Source organism: Salmo trutta, chromosome 7 (assembly GCF_901001165.1).
Source record: "Salmo trutta chromosome 7, fSalTru1.1, whole genome shotgun sequence".
NCBI classification, from domain to species: domain Eukaryota; kingdom Metazoa; phylum Chordata; class Actinopteri; order Salmoniformes; family Salmonidae; genus Salmo; species Salmo trutta.
Genome location: NC_042963.1, coordinates 48,760,757 through 48,784,104, shown reverse-complemented (window position 1 = coordinate 48,784,104; position 23,348 = coordinate 48,760,757). Strand labels below are relative to the sequence as shown.

Here is a 23,348-nt window from a genome sequence, read left to right as displayed (position 1 = left end):
AGACGACAGGAGAGAGGAGACGACAGGAGAGTGGAGACGACTGGAGAGTGGAGACGACTGGAGAGTGGAGACGACTGGAGAGTGGAGACGACTGGAGAGCGGAGACGACAGGAGAGTGGAGACAACAGGAGAGTGGAGACGACAGGAGAGTGGAGACGACTGGAGACGACTGGAGAGTGGAGACGACTGGAGAGTGGAGACGACTGGAGAGCGGAGACGACAGGAGAGTGGAGACGACAGGAGAGAGGAGACGACAGGAGAGAGGAGACGACAGGAGAGAGGAGACGACAGGAGAGTGGAGACGACAGGAGAGTGAAGACGACTGGAGACGACTGGAGAGTGGAGACGACTGGAGAGTGGAGACGACAGGAGAGTGGAGACGACAGGAGAGTGAAGACGACTGGAGACGACTGGAGACGACAGGAGAGTGGAGACGACAGGAGAGTGGAGACGACTGGAGACGACTGGAGAGTGGAGACGACTGGAGAGCGGAGACGACTGGAGAGGGGAGACGACTGGAGAGCGGAGACGACTGGAGAGTGGAGACGACTGGAGAGTGGAGACGACAGGAGAGTGGAGACGACAGGAGAGAGGAGACGACAGGAGAGTGGAGACGACTGGAGACGACTGGAGAGTGGAGACGACTGGAGAGTGGAGACGACTGGAGAGTGGAGACGACTGGAGAGTGGAGACGACAGGAGAGAGGAGACGACAGGAGAGAGGAGACGACAGGAGAGTGGAGACGACAGGAGAGTGGAGACGACTGGAGACGACTGGATAGTGGAGACGACTGGATAGTGGAGACGACTGGAGAGTGGAGACGACAGGAGAGTGGAGACGACTGGAGAGAGGAGACGACTGGAGAGCGGAGACGACAGGAGAGTGGAGACGACTGGATACGACTGGAGAGTGGAGATGACTGGAGAGTGGAGACGACTGGAGAGCAGAGACGACAGGAGAGTGGAGACGACTGGAGACGACTGGAGAGTGGAGACAACAGGAGAGTGGAGACGACAGGAGAGTGGAGACGACAGGAGAGTGGAGACGACTGGAGACGACAGGAGAGTGGAGACGACTGGAGAGTGGAGACGACAGGAGAGTGGAGACGACTGGAGACGACTGGAGAGTGGAGACGACTGGAGAGTGGAGACGACTGGAGAGTGGAGACGACAGGAGAGAGGAGACGACTGGAGAGTGTAGACGACAGGAGAGCGGAGACGACAGGAGAGTGGAGACGACAGGAGAGAGGAGACGACTGGAGAGTGGAGACGACTGGAGAGTGGAGACGACTGGAGAGTGGAGACGACTGGAGACGACTGGAGAGTGGAGACGACAGGAGAGAGGAGACGACAGGAGAGTGGAGACGACAGGAGAGTGGAGACGACTGGAGAGTGGAGACGACTGGAGAGCGGAGACGACTGGAGAGTGGAGACGACAGGAGAGTGGAGACGACAGGAGAGTGGATACGACTGGAGACGACTGGAGAGTGGAGACGACTGGAGAGTGGAGACGACAGGAGAGTGGAGACGACAGGAGAGAGGAGACGACTGGAGAGTGGAGACGACTGGAGAGTGGAGACGACAGGAGAGTGGAGACGACTGGAGAGAGGAGACGACTGGAGAGTGGAGACGACTGGAGAGTGGAGACGACTGGAGAGTGGAGACGACAGGAGAGAGAAGACGACAGGAGAGAGGAGACGACAGGAGAGTGGAGACGACAGGAGAGTGGAGACGACTGGAGACGACTGGATAGTGGAGACGACTGGAGAGTGGAGACGACAGGAGAGTGGAGACGACTGGAGAGAGGAGACAACTGGAGAGCGGAGACGACAGGAGGGTGGAGACGACTGGATACGACTGGAGAGTGGAGATGACTGGAGAGTGGAGACGACAGGAGAGCAGATACGACAGGAGAGTGGAGACGACTGGAGACGACTGGAGAGTGGAGACAACAGGAGAGTGGAGACGACAGGAGAGTGGAGACGACAGGAGAGTGGAGACGACTGGAGACGACAGGAGAGTGGAGACGACTGGAGAGTGGAGACGACAGGAGAGTGGAGACGACTGGAGACGACTGGAGAGTGGAGACGACAGGAGAGTGGAGACGACTGGAGACGACTGGAGAGTGGAGACGACTGGAGAGTGGAGACGACTGGAGAGTGGAGACGACTGGAGAGTGGAGACGACTGGAGAGATGAGACGACTGGAGAGTGGAGACGACAGGAGAGTGGAGACGACAGGAGAGTGGAGACGACTGGAGACGACTGGAGAGTGGAGACGACTGGAGAGTGGAGACGACAGGAGAGTGGAGACGACAGGAGAGAGGAGACGACTGGAGAGTGGAGACGACTGGAGAGTGGAGACGACAGGAGAGTGGAGACGACTGGAGAGAGGAGACGACTGGAGAGAGGAGACGACTGGAGAGTGGAGACGACTGGAGAGTGGAGACGACTGGAGAGCGGAGACGACAGGAGAGTGGAGACGACAGGAGAGTGGAGACGACTGGAGAGTGCAGACGACTGGAGACGACTGGAGAGCGGAGACGACAGGAGAGAGGAGACGACAGGAGAGTGAAGACGACTGGAGAGTGGAGACGACTGGAGAGCGGAGACAGGAGAGTGGAGACGACTGGAGAGAGGAGACGACTGGAGAGTGGAGACGACTGGAGAGTGGAGACGACTGGAGAGCGGAGACGACAGGAGAGTGGAGACGACAGGAGAGTGGAGACGACTGGAGAGTGCAGACGAATGGAGACGACTGGAGAGCGGAGACGACAGGAGAGAGGAGACGACAGGAGAGTGAAGACGACTGGAGAGTGGAGACGACTGGAGAGCGGAGACGACTGGAGAGCGGAAACGACAGGAGAGCGGAAACGACAGGAGAGCGGAGACGACTGGAGAGTGGAGACGACTGGAGACGACTGGAGAGTGGAGACGACAGGAGAGAGGAGACGACAGGAGAGTGGAGACGACTGGAGAGTGGAGACGACTGGAGAGTGGAGACGACCGGAGAGTGGAGACGACTGGAGAGCGGAGACGACAGGAGAGTGGAGACGACAGGAGAGTGGAGACGACAGGAGAGTGGAGACGACTGGAGACGACTGGAGAGTGGAGACGACTGGAGAGTGGAGATGACTGGAGAGTGGAGACGACTGGAGACCACTGGAGAGAGGAGACGACAGGAGAGAGGAGACGACAGGAGAGTGGAGACGACAGGAGAGAGGAGACGACAGGAGAGAGGAGACGACAGGAGAGAGGAGACGACAGGAGAGTGAAGACGACTGGAGACGACTGGAGACGACAGGAGAGAGGAGACGACAGGAGAGTGGAGACGACTGGAGAGTGGAGACGACTGGAGAGTGGAGACGACAGGAGAGTGGAGACGACTGGAGATCGTAGACGACAGGAGAGTGGAGAAGACTGGATACGACTGGAGAGTGGAGACGACTGGAGAGTGGAGACGACAGGAGAGCAGAGACGACAGGAGACTGGAGACGACTGGAGAGTGGAGACGACAGGAGAGTGAAGACGACTGGAGACGACTGGAGACGACAGGAGAGTGGAGACGACAGGAGAGTGGAGACGACAGGAGAGTGGAGACGACTGGAGACGACTGGAGAGTGGAGACGACTGGAGAGCGGAGACGACTGGAGAGGGGAGACGACTGGATACGACTGGAGAGTGGAGACGACTGGAGAGTGGAGACGACAGGAGAGCAGAGACGACAGGAGAGTGGAGACGACTGGAGACGACTGGAGAGTGGAGACGACTGGAGAGTGGAGACGACAGGAGAGTGGAGACGACTGGAGACGACTGGAGACGACAGGAGACTGGAGACGACAGGAGAGTGGAGACGACTGGAGACGACTGGAGAGTGGAGACGACTGGAGAGCGGAGATGACTGGAGAGTGGAGACGACAGGAGAGTGGAGACGACAGGAGAGTGGAGACGACTGGAGACGACTGGAGAGTGGAGACGACTGGAGAGTGGAGACGACAGGAGAGTGGAGACGGCAGGAGAGAGGAGACGACTGGAGAGTGGAGACGACTGGAGAGTGGAGACGACAGGAGAGTGGAGACGACTGGAGAGAGGAGACGACTGGAGAGAGGAGACGACTGGAGAGTGGAGACGACTGGAGAGTGGAGACGACTGGAGAGTGGAGACGACAGGAGAGTGGAGACGACAGGAGAGAGGAGACGACTGGAGAGTGGAGACGACTGGAGAGTGGAGACGACAGGAGAGTGGAGACGACTGGAGAGAGGAGACGACTGGAGAGAGGAGACGACAGGAGAGAGAAGACGACTGGAGAGTGGAGACGACTGGAGAGCGTAGACGACTGGAGAGCGGAAACGACAGGAGAGCGGAGACGACTGGAGAGCGGAGACGACTGGAGACGACTGGAGAGTGGAGACGACAGGAGAGAGGAGACGACAGGAGAGTGGAGACGACTGGAGAGTGGAGACGACTGGAGAGTGGAGACGACCGGAGAGTGGAGACGACTGGAGAGCGGAGACGACAGGAGAGTGGAGACGACAGGAGAGTGGAGACGACAGGAGAGTGGAGACGACTGGAGACCACTGGAGAGTGGAGACGACTGGAGAGTGGAGACGACTGGAGAGTGGAGATGACTGGAGAGCGGAGACGACAGGAGAGTGAAGACGACAGGAGAGTGGAGACGACTGGAGACGACTGGAGAGTGGAGACGACTGGAGAGTGGAGACGACAGGAGAGTGGAGACGACAGGAGAGAGGAGACGACTGGAGAGTGGAGACGACTGGAGAGTGGAGACGACAGGAGAGTGGAGACGACTGGAGAGAGGAGACGACTGGAGAGAGGAGACGACTGGAGAGTGGAGACGACTGGAGAGTGGAGACGACTGGAGAGCGGAGACGACAGGAGAGTGGAGACGACAGGAGAGTGGAGACGACTGGAGAGTGCAGACGACTGGAGACGACTGGAGAGCGGAGACGACAGGAGAGAGGAGACGACAGGAGAGTGAAGACGACTGGAGAGTGGAGACGACTGGAGAGCGGAGACAGGAGAGTGGAGACGACTGGAGAGAGGAGACGACTGGAGAGTGGAGACGACTGGAGAGTGGAGACGACTGGAGAGCGGAGACGACAGGAGAGTGGAGACGACAGGAGAGTGGAGACGACTGGAGAGTGCAGACGAATGGAGACGACTGGAGAGCGGAGACGACAGGAGAGAGGAGACGACAGGAGAGTGAAGACGACTGGAGAGTGGAGACGACTGGAGAGCGGAGACGACTGGAGAGCGGAAACGACAGGAGAGCGGAAACGACAGGAGAGCGGAGACGACTGGAGAGTGGAGACGACTGGAGACGACTGGAGAGTGGAGACGACAGGAGAGAGGAGACGACAGGAGAGTGGAGACGACTGGAGAGTGGAGACGACTGGAGAGTGGAGACGACCGGAGAGTGGAGACGACTGGAGAGCGGAGACGACAGGAGAGTGGAGACGACAGGAGAGTGGAGACGACAGGAGAGTGGAGACGACTGGAGACGACTGGAGAGTGGAGACGACTGGAGAGTGGAGATGACTGGAGAGTGGAGACGACTGGAGACCACTGGAGAGAGGAGACGACAGGAGAGAGGAGACGACAGGAGAGTGGAGACGACAGGAGAGAGGAGACGACAGGAGAGAGGAGACGACAGGAGAGAGGAGACGACAGGAGAGTGAAGACGACTGGAGACGACTGGAGACGACAGGAGAGAGGAGACGACAGGAGAGTGGAGACGACTGGAGAGTGGAGACGACTGGAGAGTGGAGACGACAGGAGAATGGAGACGACTGGAGATCGTAGACGACAGGAGAGTGGAGAAGACTGGATACGACTGGAGAGTGGAGACGACTGGAGAGTGGAGACGACAGGAGAGCAGAGACGACAGGAGAGTGGAGACGACTGGAGAGTGGAGACGACAGGAGAGTGAAGACGACTGGAGACGACTGGAGACGACAGGAGAGTGGAGACGACAGGAGAGTGGAGACGACAGGAGAGTGGAGACGACTGGAGACGACTGGAGAGTGGAGACGACTGGAGAGCGGAGACGACTGGAGAGGGGAGACGACTGGATACGACTGGAGAGTGGAGACGACTGGAGAGTGGAGACGACAGGAGAGCAGAGACGACAGGAGAGTGGAGACGACTGGAGACGACTGGAGAGTGGAGACGACTGGAGAGTGGAGACGACAGGAGAGTGGAGACGACTGGAGACGACTGGAGACGACAGGAGACTGGAGACGACAGGAGAGTGGAGACGACTGGAGACGACTGGAGAGTGGAGACGACTGGAGAGCGGAGACGACTGGAGAGGGGAGACGACTGGAGAGCGGAGATGACTGGAGAGTGGAGACGACAGGAGAGTGGAGACGACAGGAGAGTGGAGACGACTGGAGACGACTGGAGAGTGGAGACGACTGGAGAGTGGAGACGACAGGAGAGTGGAGACGGCAGGAGAGAGGAGACGACTGGAGAGTGGAGACGACTGGAGAGTGGAGACGACAGGAGAGTGGAGACGACTGGAGAGAGGAGACGACTGGAGAGAGGAGACGACTGGAGAGTGGAGACGACTGGAGAGTGGAGACGACTGGAGAGTGGAGACGACAGGAGAGTGGAGACGACAGGAGAGAGGAGACGACTGGAGAGTGGAGACGACTGGAGAGTGGAGACGACAGGAGAGTGGAGACGACTGGAGAGAGGAGACGACTGGAGAGAGGAGACGACAGGAGAGAGAAGACGACTGGAGAGTGGAGACGACTGGAGAGCGTAGACGACTAGAGAGCGGAAACGACAGGAGAGCGGAGACGACTGGAGAGCGGAGACGACTGGAGACGACTGGAGAGTGGAGACGACAGGAGAGAGGAGACGACAGGAGAGTGGAGACGACTGGAGAGTGGAGACGACTGGAGAGTGGAGACGACCGGAGAGTGGAGACGACTGGAGAGCGGAGACGACAGGAGAGTGGAGACGACAGGAGAGTGGAGACGACAGGAGAGTGGAGACAACTGGAGACCACTGGAGAGTGGAGACGACTGGAGAGTGGAGACGACTGGAGAGTGGAGATGACTGGAGAGCGGAGACGACAGGAGAGTGAAGACGACAGGAGAGAGGAGACGACAGGAGAGAGGAGACGACAGGAGAGTGGAGACGACTGGAGAGTGGAGACGACTGGAGAGTGGAGACGACAGGAGAGTGGAGACGACTGGAGAGCGGAGACGACAGGAGAGTGGAGAAGACTGGATACGACTGGAGAGTGGAGACGACTGGAGAGTGGAGACGACAGGAGAGCAGAGACGACAGGAGAGTGGAGACGACTGGAGAGTGGAGACGACAGGAGAGTGAAGACGACTGGAGACGACTGGAGACGACAGGAAAGTGGAGACGACAGGAGAGTGGAGACGACAGGAGAGTGGAGACGACTGGAGACGACTGGAGAGTGGAGACGACTGGAGAGCGGAGACGACTGGAGAGGGGAGACGACTGGATACGACTGGAGAGTGGAGACGACTGGAGAGTGAAGACGACAGGAGAGCAGAGACGACAGGAGAGTGGAGACGACTGGAGACGACTGGAGAGTGGAGACGACTGGAGAGTGGAGACGACAGGAGAGTGGAGACGACTGGAGACGACTGGAGACGACAGGAGAGTGGAGACGACAGGAGAGTGGAGACGACTGGAGACGACTGGAGAGTGGAGACGACTGGAGAGCGGAGACGACTGGAGAGGGGAGACGACTGGAGAGCGGAGATGACTGGAGAGTGGAGACGACAGGAGAGTGGAGACGACAGGAGAGTGGAGACGACTGGAGACGACTGGAGAGTGGAGACGACTGGAGAGTGGAGACGACTGGATACGACTGGAGACGACTGGAGAGTGGAGACGACTGGAGAGTGGAGACGACAGGAGAGTGGAGACGACTGGAGAGCGCAGACGACTGGAGAGAGGAGACGACTGGAGAGTGGAGACGACTGGAGACGACTGGAGAGTGGAGACGACTGGAGAGTGGAGACGACAGGAGAGTGGAGACGACAGGAGAGTGGAGACGACAGGAGAGTGAAGACGACTGGAGACGACTGGAGACGACAGGAGAGTGGAGACGACAGGAGAGTGGAGACGACAGGAGAGTGGAGACGACAGGAGAGTGGAGACGACTGGAGAGTGGAGACGACTGGAGACGACTGGAGAGTGGAGACGACTGGAGAGTGGAGACGACAGGAAAGTGGAGACGACTGGAGAGCGGAGACGACTGGAGAGCGGAGACGACAGGAAAGTGGAGACGACTGGATACAACTGGAGAGTGGAGACGACTGGAGACGACTGGAGAGTGGAGACGACTGGAGAGTGGAGACGACAGGAGAGAGTAGACGACAGGAGAGAGGAGACGACAGGAGAGTGGAGACGACTGGAGACGACTGGAGAGTGGAGACGACTGGAGAGTGGAGACGACAGGAGAGTGGAGACGACTGGAGAGTGGAGACGACTGGAGAGTGGAGACGACTGGAGACGACTGGAGAGTGGAGACGACTGGAGAGTGGAGACGACAGGAGAGTGGAGACGACTGGAGACGACTGGAGAGCGGAGACGACTGGAGAGTGGAGACGACAGGAGAGCGGAGACGACTGGAGAGCGGAGACGACTGGAGAGTGGAGACAACAGGAGAGCGGAGACGACAGGAGAGAGGAGACGACAGGAGAGTGGAGACAACAGGAGAGCGGAGACGACAGGAGAGAGGAGACGACAGGAGAGCGGAGACGACAGGAGAGTGGAGACGACTGGAGAGTGGAGACGACTGGAGAGTGGAGACGACTCTGGGTCTGGGAGGAAGGGGTGTGTGATGGTAGAGGTGTGTGATGGTAGAGGTGTGTGATGGGAGGAGTGTGTGATGGCAGAGGTGTGTGATGGTAGAGGTGTGTGATGGGAGAGGTGTGGGAGGGAGAGAGAGAGAGAAAGGGGGAGAGAGAGGATGGAGAAAGAGAGAGGGAGAGGGAGAGGGATTGAGAGAGAGAGAGAGAGAGAGGGAGGCAGGGAGAGAGAGAGAGAGAGAGAGAGTGTGTGTGTGAGCTCCTCTGTTCCAGCTGCTTCACGTGTGCCCAAGGCCAGCGGCCTCTCTCTGACTGTTCATTCAGGGGAAATATTTTAAAAAGCCCTTCCTTCCCCCCACCCACCACGGGCAGTCAAGGAATTTCAGGTGGGTCGCACAGAGTGACTCCTCGCCGTTCATCAAACATTTACGAGCACAGTCATTGCACAACATCAGAATTACATTTGAAATTCCACCACTTACATCATGCAGCAGTCACCTAACATCACAAGGCCTATTCAATTCTACAAGCCATTCCCAAAGTCGGACTAAAACTGTATGAGTTGAGGGGGACAACTTCCACCTGAGATGACACTGGAGATCAGACTAGCATGAACACACAGTATTCCCAAAAAAGGGGAGCATAAAATATTATTACCTTTAGAGGTTGAGAAGAAAACAAAAAGGGAAAGCAAGCCCAAGAATGTTCTAGAACACTAGAACTAGAGCACTAGAACTAGAACACTAGAAATAGAAGACTAGAACTAGAGCACTAGAACTAGAACCCCAGAACCAGAGCACTAGAACTAGAACACTAGAACACAAGAACTAGAGCACTAGAACTAGAACACTAGAACTAGAACACAAGAACTGGAGCACTAAAACTAGAACACTAGAACTAGGGCACCAGAACTAGAACACAAGAACTAGAGCACTAGAACTAGAACAATAGAACACCAGCACTAAAGCAATAGAACAAGAACACAAGAACTAGAGAACTAGAACACTAGAACTCTATAACTAGAAAACAAGTTCTAGCGCACTAGAGCTAGAACACCAGAATTAGAGAAATAGAACTAGAACATTAGAACTAGAACTCAAGAACTAGAACACTAGAACTAGAGCACTTGCACTAGAAAACTAGAGCAATAGAACTAGAACACTAAAACACAATAACTAGAGCACTAGAACACAAAAACTGGATTACTAAAACTAGAACACTAAAACTATAACACTAGAACTAGGGCACCAGAACTATAACACTAGAACTAGAGCAGTAGGACAAGGGAGCTAGTAATAGAACACTAGATCTAGGGCACTAGAACACAATAACTAGAGCACTAGAAATAGAACACTAGAAGTAGAACACTAGAACTAGAGCAGTAAAACTAGGGCACTAGTACTAGAACACTAGATCTAGGGCACTAGAACTAAAACACAATAACTAGAGCACTAGAACTAGAAGACTAGAACTAGAACACTAGAACTAGAGCACTAGAACACTGGATATAGAACACTAGAACTAGAGCACTAGAACACTTGAACTAGAGCACAAGAATGAGAACACTAGAACTAGAGCACTAGAACACTAGAATTACCTAGAACTAGAGCACTAGAAATAGATGTATAACACAAGATCAAGAACACTAAAACACTAGAACTAGCGCACTAGAACTAGAACACTAGAAATAGAACACTAGATCACAATAACTAGAACACTAGAACTAGAACACTAGAACTAGAGCACTAGAACACTGGATATAGAACACTAGAACACTAGAACTAGAGCACTAGAACACTTGAACTAGAGCACAAGAATGAGAACACTAGAACTAGAACACCAGAACTAGAGCACTAGAACACTAGAATTACCTAGAACTAGAGCACTAGAACTAGATGTATAACACAAGTTCAAGAACACTAAAACACTAGAACTAGCGCACTAGAACTAGAACACTAGAAATAGAACACTAGATCACAATAACTAGAACACTAGAACTAAAACACAAGAAATAGAGCATTAGAAATAGAACAAAATAACTAGACCAAAAAAACTAGAACACAAGAACTGGAGCACTAGAACTAGATCTCTAGAACCCGAATACTAGATCTAGAACACTACAACTAGAACACCAAAACTAGAGCACTAGAACAAGAACACTAGAACTAGAGCAGTAGACCTAGGGCACTAGTATAGCAGTAGAACTAGGGCACTAGTATAAGAACACTAGATCTAGAGCACTATAACTAGAACACTAGAATAAGAACACTAGAACAAAAAAAACTAGAGCACTGGAACCAGAACACTAGATCTAGTGCCCTAGATCTAGAACACTAGAACTAGGGTACAAGAACTAGAACACTAGAACTATAACACTAGAACTAGAAAACTAGAACACTAGAACTAGAACTAGAACTGGAGCAATAGAACACTTGAACTAGAGCACTATAACACAAGAACTAGAGCACTAGAACAAGAACACTAGAACTAGAGCACTAGAACAAGAACACCAGAACTAGAGCACTAGAACACTTGAACTAGAGCTAGAGAACTAGAACTAAAACACAAGAACTAGAACACTAGAACTAGAACACTAGAACACTAGAACTAGATCACTAGAACTAGAACACTAGAACTAGGGTCCAAGAACTATAACACTAGAACTATAACACTAGAACTAGAAAACTAGAACACTAGAACTAGAGCACTAGAACTAGAACACCAGAACACTAGAACTACTAGAACTAGAGCACAACAACTAGAACTATAACACAATAACTAGAATACTAGAACTACAACACAAGAACAACAGCACTAGAACACTAAAGCACTAGAACTAGAACACCAGAACCAGAACAGAAGAATTAGAGCACTAGAACTAGAACACTAGAACTAGATTACTAGAACTAGAACACTAGAACTAGTGCACTAGAACTAGAATACTAGAAAAAGGGCACTAGAACTAGAAAACTAGAACTAGAACACGAGAACACTAGAAACAGAACAATAGAACTAGAACACAGCTACTGGAGCACAAGAACTAGAACACTAGAACTAGAACACTAGAACTGGAGCAATAGAACACTTGAACTAGAGCACTATAACACAAGAACTAGAGCACTAGAACAAGAACACTAGAACTAGAGCACTAGAACAAGAACACCAGAACACTAGAACTAGAGCACTAGAACACTTGAACTAGAGCTAGAGAACTAGAACTAGAACACAAGTACAAGAGCACCATATCTAGAACACTAGAACCAGAGAACGAGAACCAGAAACACTAGAACTAGAGCACTAGGACACTTGAACTAGAGCACTAGAACACAAGAACTAGAGCACTAGAACTAGAACACTAGATCTAGATCACTAGAACAAGAACACTAGAACTAGGGCACAAGAAATAGAACACTATTACCAGAAAACTAGAACTAGAAAACTGGAACACTAGAATAAGAGCACAGGAAATATAACACTACATCTAGAACACTAGAACTAGAACATTAGAACACTAGAACTACAACACTAGAACTAGTGCACTAGAAATAGAACAATATAAATTGGGAACTAGAACTAAATATCTTGAAAAGGAACACTTGAACTACAGCACTAGACCTAGAACACTAGAACAAGAGCAGTAGAACTATAACAAAATAACTACAACACTAGAGCAAGAAGACTAGAACATTAGAAATAGAACACCTGAACTAGTGCTCTAGAACTAGAACACTAGAACTAGAACACTAGAAAAAGAACACAAGAAGTCAAACACTAGAACTAGAACATTAGTACACTATAACTAGAACACTAGAACACTAGAACTAGAGAACTAGAGCACTAGAACTAGAACACTAGAAATTGGGCACTAGAACTAGAACACGAGAACTAGAAGACCAGAACTACAAAACTAGAACACTAGAAATAGAACACTAGAACTAGAACACAAGAACTTGAGCTCTAGAACTAGTGCACTGGAACTAGTGCATTAGAACTAGGTTACAAGAACTAGAACACTAAAGCTAGAAAACTAGAATACCACAACTAAAAAACTAGAACTAGAGCAGCAGAACTAGAACAAAAGAACTACAACACTATAGCTAGAAGACTAGTACACTAGAAATAGAACACAAGAACACTAGAACTAGAACACTAGAACTAGAGAACTAGAACTAGAACACTAGAACTAAAATGCTAGAAAAATAGCACTAGATCTAAAACACCAGAACTAGAACTAGAACACTTGGACTAGAGCACTAGATCTAGAACACTAGAACTAGGATACTAGAACTACAACTCTAGAACTAGAACCCTATAACTAGAACACTAGAACAAGAACTTGAACTAGAACACTACAACTAGAGCACTAGAACACAAACACAAGAAGTAGAACACTAGAACGAAAGCACTAGAACTAAAACACTAGAACTAGAACACTAGAACTAGAACACGAAAACTAGAGCACTAGAACACTAGAACTAGAGCACAAGAACTAGAACACTAGAACTAGAACACTAGCACCAGAACATAAGAAGTAGAACACTAGAACTAGAAAACAAGTACATTAGAACTAGAACACTAGAACACTAGAACTAGAGCAGTAGAACTAGAGCACTAGTATAAGAACACTAGATCTATGGCACTAGAAATAGAACACAATAACTATAACACAAGAATTAGAAAACTAGAACTAGAACACTAGAATTAGAGCACTAAAGCTAGAACACTAGAACTAGGGCACTAGTATAAGAACACTAGAACTAGAACACTAGAAATAGAGAACTATAACTAGAAAACTAGAACAACAACACTAGAACTAGAACACTAGAACTACGGCACTAGAACTACGGCACTAGAACTAGAACTAGAACTAGAACACAATAACTAGAACTAGAGCACTAGAACACTAGAACTAGAGCACTAAAACTAGAACACTAGAATTAGAACACAATAAATAGAGCACTGGAACTAAAACTCAAGAACTAGAACAATAGTACTAGAAGACTGGAACACTAGAACTAAAGCAGAACTAGAACCCTAGAACTAGAACACTAGAAAACTAGAACTATAACACTAGAACTGGAACACAGGTACTAGCGCACTAGAACTAGAACACTAGAACCAGAGCACGAGAACTAGAACACTGGAACTAGAGCACTAGAAATAGAAAACTAGAACACTAGAACTAGAACACTAGAACTAGAGCACTAGGACACTTGAACTAGAGCACTATAACACAAGAACTAGAGCAGTAGAACTAGAACACTAGATCTAGAGCACTAGAACAACAACACTAGAACTAGAGCACTAGAACTAGAACACCGGAACACTAGAACTAGAGCACTAGAACAGTTGAACTAGAGCTAGAGCTCTGGAACTAGAACACAAGAACTAGAACAATAGAACTAGAACACTGGAACACTAGAACTAAAGCAGTAGAACTAGAACCCTAGAACTAGAACACTAGAAAACTAGAAATATAACACTAGAACTAGAACGCAAGTACTAGAGCACTATATCTAGAACACTAGAACCAGAGAACGAGAACGAGAAACACTGGAACTAGAGCACTAGGACACTAGGACACTTGAACTAGAGCACTAGAACACAAGAACTACAGCACTAGAACTAGAACACTAGATCACTAGAACAAGAAATAGAACACAAGGGCACAAACTAGAACTAGAAAACTGGAACACTAGAATAAGAGCACAGGAAATATAACACTACATCTAGAACACTAGAACCAGAACACTAGAACACTAGAACTAGATCACTAGAACTAGTGCACTAGAAATAGAACACTAAAAATTGGGAACTAGAACTAAAAATCTTGAGTAAGAACACTCGAACTACAGCACTAGAACTAGAACACTAGAACTAGAGCAGTAGAACTAGAACAAAAGAACTACAACACTAGAGCAAGAAGACTAGAACACTAGAAATAGAACACCTGAACAAGTGCTCTAGAATTAGAACACTACAAAAAGAACACAAGAAGTCAAACACTAGAACTAGAACACTAGTACACTATAACTAGAACACTAGAACACTAGAACTAGAGAACTAGAGCACTAGAACTAGAACACTAGAAATTGGGCACTAGAACTAGAACACGAGAACTAGAAGACCAGAACTACAAAACTAGAACACTAGAAATAGAACACTAGAACTAGAACACTAGAACTAGAACTTGAACTAAAACACTACAACTAGAGCGCTAGAACAAGAACACAAGAAGTAGAACACTAGAACCAGAACACAAGAAGTAGAACACTAGAACTAGAAAACAAGTACACGAGAACTAGAAAACTAGAACACTATAACTAGAGCACTAGAACTAGAGATCTAGAACTAGAACACTAGAACTAAAATACTAGAACGATAGCACTAGAACTAAAACACTAGATCCAGACCATTAGAACTAGAACATGAAAACTAGAGCACTAGAACACTAGAACTAGAGCACAAGAACTAGAACACTAGAACTAGAACACTAGAAGCAGAACAGAATAAGTAGAACACTAGATCTATGGCACTAGAAATAGAACACAATAACTATAACACAAGAATTAGAACACAAGAACTAGAGCAGTAGAACTAGAACCCTTGAACGAGAACACAAGAAAACTAGAAGTATAAAACTAGAACTAGAACACAGGTACTAGAGCACTAGAACTAGAACACTAGAACCAGAGCACGAGAACTAGAACACTAGAACTAGAGCACTAGAACTAGAACACTAGAAAACTAGAACTAGAACACTAGAACTAGAGCTAGAACACTAGAACTAGAACACTAGAACACTTGAACTAGAGCACTAGAACACTTGAACTAGAACACAAGAACACAAGAACTAGAGCACTGGAACTAGAAAACTAGATCTAGAGCCCTAGATCTAGAACACAAGAACTAGGGTACTAGAACTAGACCACTAAAACTAGAAAACTAGAATTAGAGCACTAGGACAAGAACACTAGAACTAAAACACTAGAACTAGAAGACTAGAACATAAGAACTACAGCACTAGAACACTAGAACTAGAACACTAGAAAAAGGGCACTAGAACTAGTACACTATAACTAGAACACTATAATACTAGAAACAGAACACTAGAACTAGAATACAGGTACTGGAGCACAAGAACAAGAACACTAGAACTAGAATACTAGAAGTTCTAGTGTTTTAGTTCTACACATGCCACGTGTAACCACGCCAGCCCAGGACCTCCACTTTCGGCTTCTTCACCTGCGGGATCATCTGAGACCAGCCACCTGGACAACTGATGAAACTGAGGAGCATTTATGTCTGTAATAAAGCCCTTTGTGGGGAAAAACTCATTCTGATTGGCTGGGCCTGGCTCCCAGTGGGTGGGCCTATGCCCGCCCAGGCCCACCCATGGCTGCGCCCCTGCCCATTTATGTGAAATACATAGATTAGGGCCTAATGAATTTATTTCAATATACTGCTTTCCTTATATGAACTGTAACTCAGTAAAATCGTTGAAATTGTTGCATGTTGAGTTTATATTTTTGATCAGTATAGATTTAAGGCAAAACTGTACCTTGGCCACTCAGGAACATTCACTGTTTTCTTGGTAAGCAACACCAGTGTAGATATGGGCTTGTGTTTTAGGTTATTGAATTTATTTCCCAGTGTCTGCTGAAAAGCAGACTGAACAAGGTTTCCTGTAGGATTTTGCCTGTGCTTAACCCCCAGTTCTTAATAACGATTAAGAGCATAGCCATAACCTAATGCAGCCACCACTGTGGCTGAAAATGCAGAGCGTGGTACTCAGTAATGTGTTGTATTGGATTTGCTCCATACATAACACTTTGTATTCAGGACAAAAAGTGAATTGCTTTGCCAAATGTTTTGCGGTATTAGTGCCTTGTTGCAAACAGGATAGATGTTTTGTAATATTTTTTATTCTGGACAGGCTTCCTTCTTTTCACGCTGTCAATTAGGTTAGTATTGTGGAGTAACTACAATGTTGTTGATCCATCCTCAGTTTTCTCCTATCACAGCCATTAAACTCCGTAACTGTTTTAAAGTGACCACTGGCCTCATGGTGAAATCCCTGAGCGGTTTCCTTCTTCTCCGGCAACTTTGTTAGGAAGGAGGCGTGTCTCTTTGTAGTGACTGGGTGTATTGATACACCATCCAAAGTGTAATTAATAACTTCACCATGCTCAAAGGGATATTCAATGTCTGGTTTATTATTTTTTACCCTTCGACCAATAGATGCCCCTATTGGTAGATGGGTAAAATCTCCCTGGTAGCTGAATCTGTGTTTGAAATTCACTGCTCGACTGAGGGACCTTACAGACAAGTGTATGTGTGGGGTACAGAGATGAGGTAGTCGTTCACTATTATTGCACACATAGTGAGTCCATTTTACTACTGAACTTATTTAGGCTTGCCATAACAACAGGGTTAAATACTTATTGACTCAAGACATTTCAGCTTTTAATTTTTTATTCATTTGTAAACATTTAGAAAAACATTATGGGGTATTGTGTGGAGGCCAGTGACAACCAATCTCAATTTAATCCATTTTAAATTCAGGCTGTAACACAACAAAATGTGGAAAAAGTCAAGGCATGTGAATACTTTCTGACGGCACTGTATAGCCCACTGCTCCAGGAGTTTTCTGGAAATGATTTTGTAAAACTTGCGCAATACAATTTGGGGAGCAAGTTGAAGAAGACAGACAGAAACAGAGAGAGAGAAATAACCTCCAACCAGAATGTGAAAGTGATGGAGGTGCCCGCTGTCCTCTCTCTCAAGTAAATAGTTATAATCACAGGGCTGTGGGGCCTTAATGAGACCAAATGGCCCTTTTGAAAAGCTCATTAACGTAGTCACTAAGTGTGACCCCCTTGGGGCAGGGGTTCTGTTCCCGTGCCACTCACCCAACTTTATAGTCCTGCTACTTCACTGTTACCCTGGAAACCACCGTCACCTTTCTCTGCATCTGTCCTACAGATGAGGGATCTTAATTTGATCATTTTCTCACAACAAGAAAGTAATCCTGCAGCAACAGGAAATGTGAACTATTGTATGAACTATAATATAAATGAAATTAAAGGTCCAATGCAGTCATTTTTATCTCAATATCAAATCCTTTCTGGGTAACAATTAAGTACCTTACTGTGTTCGTTTTCAATTAAAATGGTTAAAAAGAAACAAAATACCTTCTTAGCAAATTTTGTTAGGACTATCTGGGAGTGGTGTGAGTATTTGTATTTATTATGGATCCCCATTAGTTCCTGCCAAGGCAGCAGCTACTCTTCCTGGGGTTTATTATGGATCCCCATTAGTTCCTGCCAAGGCAGCCACTACTCTTCCTGGAGTTTATTATGGATCCCCATTAGTTCCTGCCAAGGCAGCAGCTACTCTTCCTGGGGTTTATTATGGATCCCCATTAGTTCCTGCCAAGGCAGCAGCTACTCTTCCTGGGGTTTATTATGGATCCCCATTAGTTCCTGCCAAGGCAGCATCTTCTCTTCCTGGGGTTTATTATGGATCCCCATTAGTTCTTGCCAAGGCAGCCGTTACTCTTCCTGGGGTTTATTATGGATCCCCATTAGTTCCTGCCAAGGCAGCCGTTACTCTTCCTGGGGTTTATTATGGATCCCCATTAGTTCCTGCCAAGGCAGCCACTACTCTTCCTGGGGTTTATTATGGATCCCCATTAGTTCCTGCCAAGGCAGCAGCTACTCTTCCTGGAGTTTATTATGGATCCCCATTAGTTCTTGCCAAGGCAGCCGTTACTCTTCCTGGAGTTTATTATGGATACCCATTAGTTCTTGCCAAGGCAGCCGTTACTCTTCCTGGGGTTTATTATGGATCCCCATTAGTTCCTGCCAAGGCAGCATCTACTCTTCCTGGGGTTTATTATGGATCCCCAAAACATTACAATACATTCATAACAGATTTCCCAACTCACTAACTGTGTGCCCTCAAGCCCCTACTCAACTACCACATATCTACAACACAAAATCCAAAAAATTGCAGGACATTTCCTGCAACAACAGGGTGATCAAATTTAAATCCTACACCTATATATGATCCGTGTGATTTAGGCCCCTGGAGCCTCTATGCTCTGGGTCTTGTATCATTTAACCTTTTGTGGCCTTTACATGACATCCTGCAGTGTTGTTAATGTTTTGCTACAGGTCTATTAGCTCACTGGCAAATTGCAGAAGACCAGGGGACCTGGGCACCTCCATGACAAATCAGGGCCTTGTCACACCCTGATCTGTTTCACCTGTCCTTGTGCTTGTCTCCACCCCCTCCAGGTGTCGCCCATCTTCCCCACTTATCCTCTGGGTATTTATACCTGTGTTCTCTGTCTGTCTGTGCCAGTTTGTCTTGTTTGTTCAAGTCAGCCAGCAGTTTGTCTCTGCTCCTGGTTTTCCCTGTCCTCCTGGTTTTTGACCTTGACCTCTGCCTGTCTGCCATCCTGTACCTTGGCCCTACTCTGGATTATTGACCCCTGCCTGCCTTAACCTGTTGTTTGCCTGCCCCTGTTGTTACAATAAACATTGTTACTTCACACAGTCTACACTTGGGTCTTACCTTGATAGTACGAACTGGCCATGACTGACCCAGCAGACCTGGACCACCTCCACAACACCATCTCCTCCCAAGGATCCACCATTGGTAGGTATGAGGATTTGCTTCGCGGTCTGATGGAAGGGTTCCAGGCCGTGGCAGAATGCCACGACCTAGCATTGGACGCATTGCGGGAGCAGCCTACCACGACGGTAACCTCCCAGCCCCTCTGTAACCCGGCTGGTAACAGCACCGTCACTCCTTCAAGAGGCATAGCTCATTTATTGGAGTGAGTACACTGGTGGGTCTTCAAGATAATTGTTCTTCTCCCCTTACTCGCCACCCTGCTGTGGGGCGACCCGTTCAAGTCTCCCCAGGTACTCATCGACTCGGACGCCGATATGAGTCTCATGGACGTTACACTGACGTCCGAGGTAGGCAACCCCTCTCCATTCCCATGGGAGTTAGAGCGCTGGACGGGCACTCTATAGGCCGGGTCACGCACCAGACCACCCCCGTCAACCTACGAGTGTCGAGGAACCACAACGAGACGATCCAATTCCTGCTGGTTAAGTCTCTGCAGGTTCCCGTGGTATTGGGATTCTCTTGGCTCCAGAGTCTTTGTTTGTCCAAGTCAACCAGCTTTTTGTCTCTGCTCCTGTTTTTCCCCAGTCTCTCTTTTTCTCGTCCTCCTGGTTTTTGACCTTGGACTCTGCCTGACCTGAGCCTACCTGCCGTCTTGTACCTTGGCCTCTACTCTGGATTATCAATCCCTGCCTGCCTTGATCTGCCATTTGCCTGCCACTGTTACAATAAACATTGTTACTTCACACAGTCAGCACTTGGGTCTTAGCTTGATTCCTGATAGGCCTGTCTATAAGAATTGAAATAGCAATGTGGGCCCTCCCACAATAGTCAGATACTGACGTCAATATTGATATCTCACTCCCAAGAGTCAATGTATGATTCCAATAATGCTCACATGTAAAGAGTGAACCACACACTGAACAATTAAACCTTAGTAGGCCTATTCTCAAGACTCTCGCTGTCACTGCTCCTTTCTAAATCTGGACAAACTATCAAAATGACCACAGTAGAACAGTACTGCTTCTAAATTGTAGGCGTATTCTGTACAGAGATAAATTCACAGTATGCATAGATTAGGAGAGTGAGTGTCTCCATTCATTCATTCCTACCCATGGTGACACACTGACCCAGCAGCTCCACCCGGATCTAAAGAACCTGAAGTTTGGGATCCCTGCTCAATACAGCCACATCACGACACGTAAATTCTTCAATAGGATACCCTTTCTGCCTCGTCTGTCCAAAGGTCTCCCATAATAAGACTGTCTCCCTCCTGTAGCTCAGACCATTCAGATGACTGCATCCCAATCTAGGCTAACACTTTCTCAAGTGGACACTTTCAAAACAGAAATCTCTCTTACAGAGGCATCATGCACCTCCTTTTTTTTATAAGGACACTGACTGACATATTTGAATGAATTATGCATAAAGGAAACTAGGCTATATCTTTGTATTTTTAAATAGTATTTTCAGTGTACAAGTGGATACATCAGAGGGGGCATGTGCCACTTCTTATGAAACGTTTCATAATAAAGAATCAAAGCTCTTTTGATCCTTAGGGCCCTGAAGCCGCAAGCCTCTTGAGCACATATCTAGACACACGACACAGACTATATTACTGGGAGATGGTGATCAAGGGTGATAGTCCCTCATCAATCAACTATAAGTCTGTGTCCCAAATGGCACGCTATGGGCCCTGGTAAACAGAAATAGGAAATAGGGTGCCATGTGGAATGCAGACAAAATCATGATTGTCACTGCCAGGGTTGGCTGCTGTGGCAGCAGATTGGAGATATGTTTCAGATTTTTATTTTATTATGATCCCCAATGGCGACTGCTAGTATTACTGGGGTCCTACACATAACGAAAAAGGCATTACAGACAAAATACTTTACAATTTACATACATTTAAAAACATTAACATGTAGTGTGCATGTGTGTGTGTGTGTGTGTGTGTGTGTGTGTGTGTGTGTGTGTGTGTGTGTGTGTGTGTGCATCTATCAGTTACACATACATGTCAGTACATTGACATCTTACAGTAATTGGGTCTGAACTAATCAATGTATCTGTTCTCTGTTCTGCTTTACTATACTGCATGGCATGCTGATGATTCTGGGTTAATTGACTGAAAGGTCCCCTTGAAGGACTTAACTCATTACCATTCTATGTCAAAACTTTAAGGGGTCAGTCATTGGAGTCCTGAGATAACTATCATCATCAAGACCCAGCTTTAAAGCCTATAAACCATCTTATATGACTGTAAACAATGTCATACAGTATGCACTTCAACATATATAGAAAATACACAGTATCACAATTTACAACCCCTCTCAATTAAGTCACCACAAAGAGCATAGCAACTGCATTCCCTCGAAAAATACATCCAAAACAACCTCATAACTATGTAGGCTATTTATCCATTCTATACACCGCCACAAGAATAAACATAGGCAAAATAAAAGGTCAGTTTGGCTTAAAGAAACAAGCTGTAATGGCGATCTGATATTCAGCACCATTGAAGCAGAAAGCGACAGAATGTGAATCAGAATTCGGAAGTTCAGCACCACATGAGTGGACAGAGACCGTCTGATGTGCACCGTGCCGCCACACCCACTCAGAGAATCCCCGTGTGTGTGTGTGTGTGTGTTAAATTATGTCCACAGTGAGTCTTGTGACTGACCGTGTGACCAACCAGCCGCGGGAGCAGCACCTCATTCTGGTAGAAGGAACTCCGCGAGGACCCCGGGCTGAAGGAGGCGCGTGGCTCTTACGCAACATGGAGCCCGAGCCAGCCAGATGCGGCTCCAGTTGTACTTGTATCTGACTGGAAGTCACATCTCTCCGGGGAGATGCAGTTAAAGCATCCATAAATCATCTCAGTTGCATCATCCATTTTCTGGACGGCGGTTTGTTTAGCTAATTGGAGCCCAAAGGGAAGCGCGAGAGCTTTCACGTCAGGAAACACTAAAAACCGCGTTCTACGGTCATAAACTTGATTTAAACATTCCTCAAATGTTACCTTGATTGATAAACCTATAAAGCAATACTGATCATGGTCAAACCGACAGATATATTGAAATGTTTATCATATGGTTATGATTAACATACGTTTGTTTTCTTGCCACATAAAATAAAATGAAATGTTAGTGCTAGAATGCTTGATGGAAATGTATTGAAAACTTGACTAATTTCAGACACTAAACTATTTATATTTTGCAGTACGCCAATCATCATAAGCACCGTTCTCCATAATCTTAAACTGCAAGCAGTCCGATTCCACTTAATAGCAACGTGAAGGAATGCTGAAAGAGCTCCTCTAGTCTACTCACCTACACGACACCGTGAGCTCAACTTTGGTGGCGGGAATGGCAGCGGTGAACGGGTCAAAGTCTCCAATACACGCCATATTCATAAAGCTACTCATCGTCGAAATCTCCCGTTAAAGCGTCCTTTTTCGGTCGTATAAAAGGAGGAAGCAACCGTTAAAACCGGTCGCTGCTTAGGGTCGCCGTTGCATGAGGCTGCGAGAGGAGCGTTGCCCACAACAGCCCAGCGTCATGTGTGACCGTTGAAAGACTCATTGTAGGATGAGAACGAGGTAGTAGTCTATTAGATGGGTGATCGTGCCGAGGGTGGGAAGCTCACGAGGAGGGCAGCCTAAACACTTCCAGAAATAAAATTGGAAAAATAAACAACTAAGATAACACACTATAGGAAGCCTAAAGGCTACTGTGCTATTGTTTTTTAGGCAGCCATTGCAAATGCTTTATTGCACAAATTAACATAAGGATTTGTAGCCCGATAATGCTTTGAATATATATATTGAATGATAATACATTACAAAGAAATAATTAAATCCCCGAGGAACACATTTCTTTGACACTACA

The 23,348-nt window shown here is 47.8% G+C and overlaps 1 protein-coding gene across 1 annotated transcript in view; it reads right to left on the bottom strand.

Moving 5' to 3' along the window:
• Positions 1 to 23,010, bottom strand: part of LOC115197581 (copine-8-like) — an 86,312-nt gene extending 63,302 nt beyond the window's left edge. The window contains exon 1 of the mRNA XM_029759239.1: positions 22,791 to 23,010. Coding sequence (XP_029615099.1) covers positions 22,791 to 22,885 — 95 coding nt within the window. The 5' untranslated portion in view covers positions 22,886 to 23,010. The remainder of the gene's footprint in view (positions 1 to 22,790) is intronic.
• Between the last annotated feature and the right edge of the window lie 338 nt (positions 23,011 to 23,348).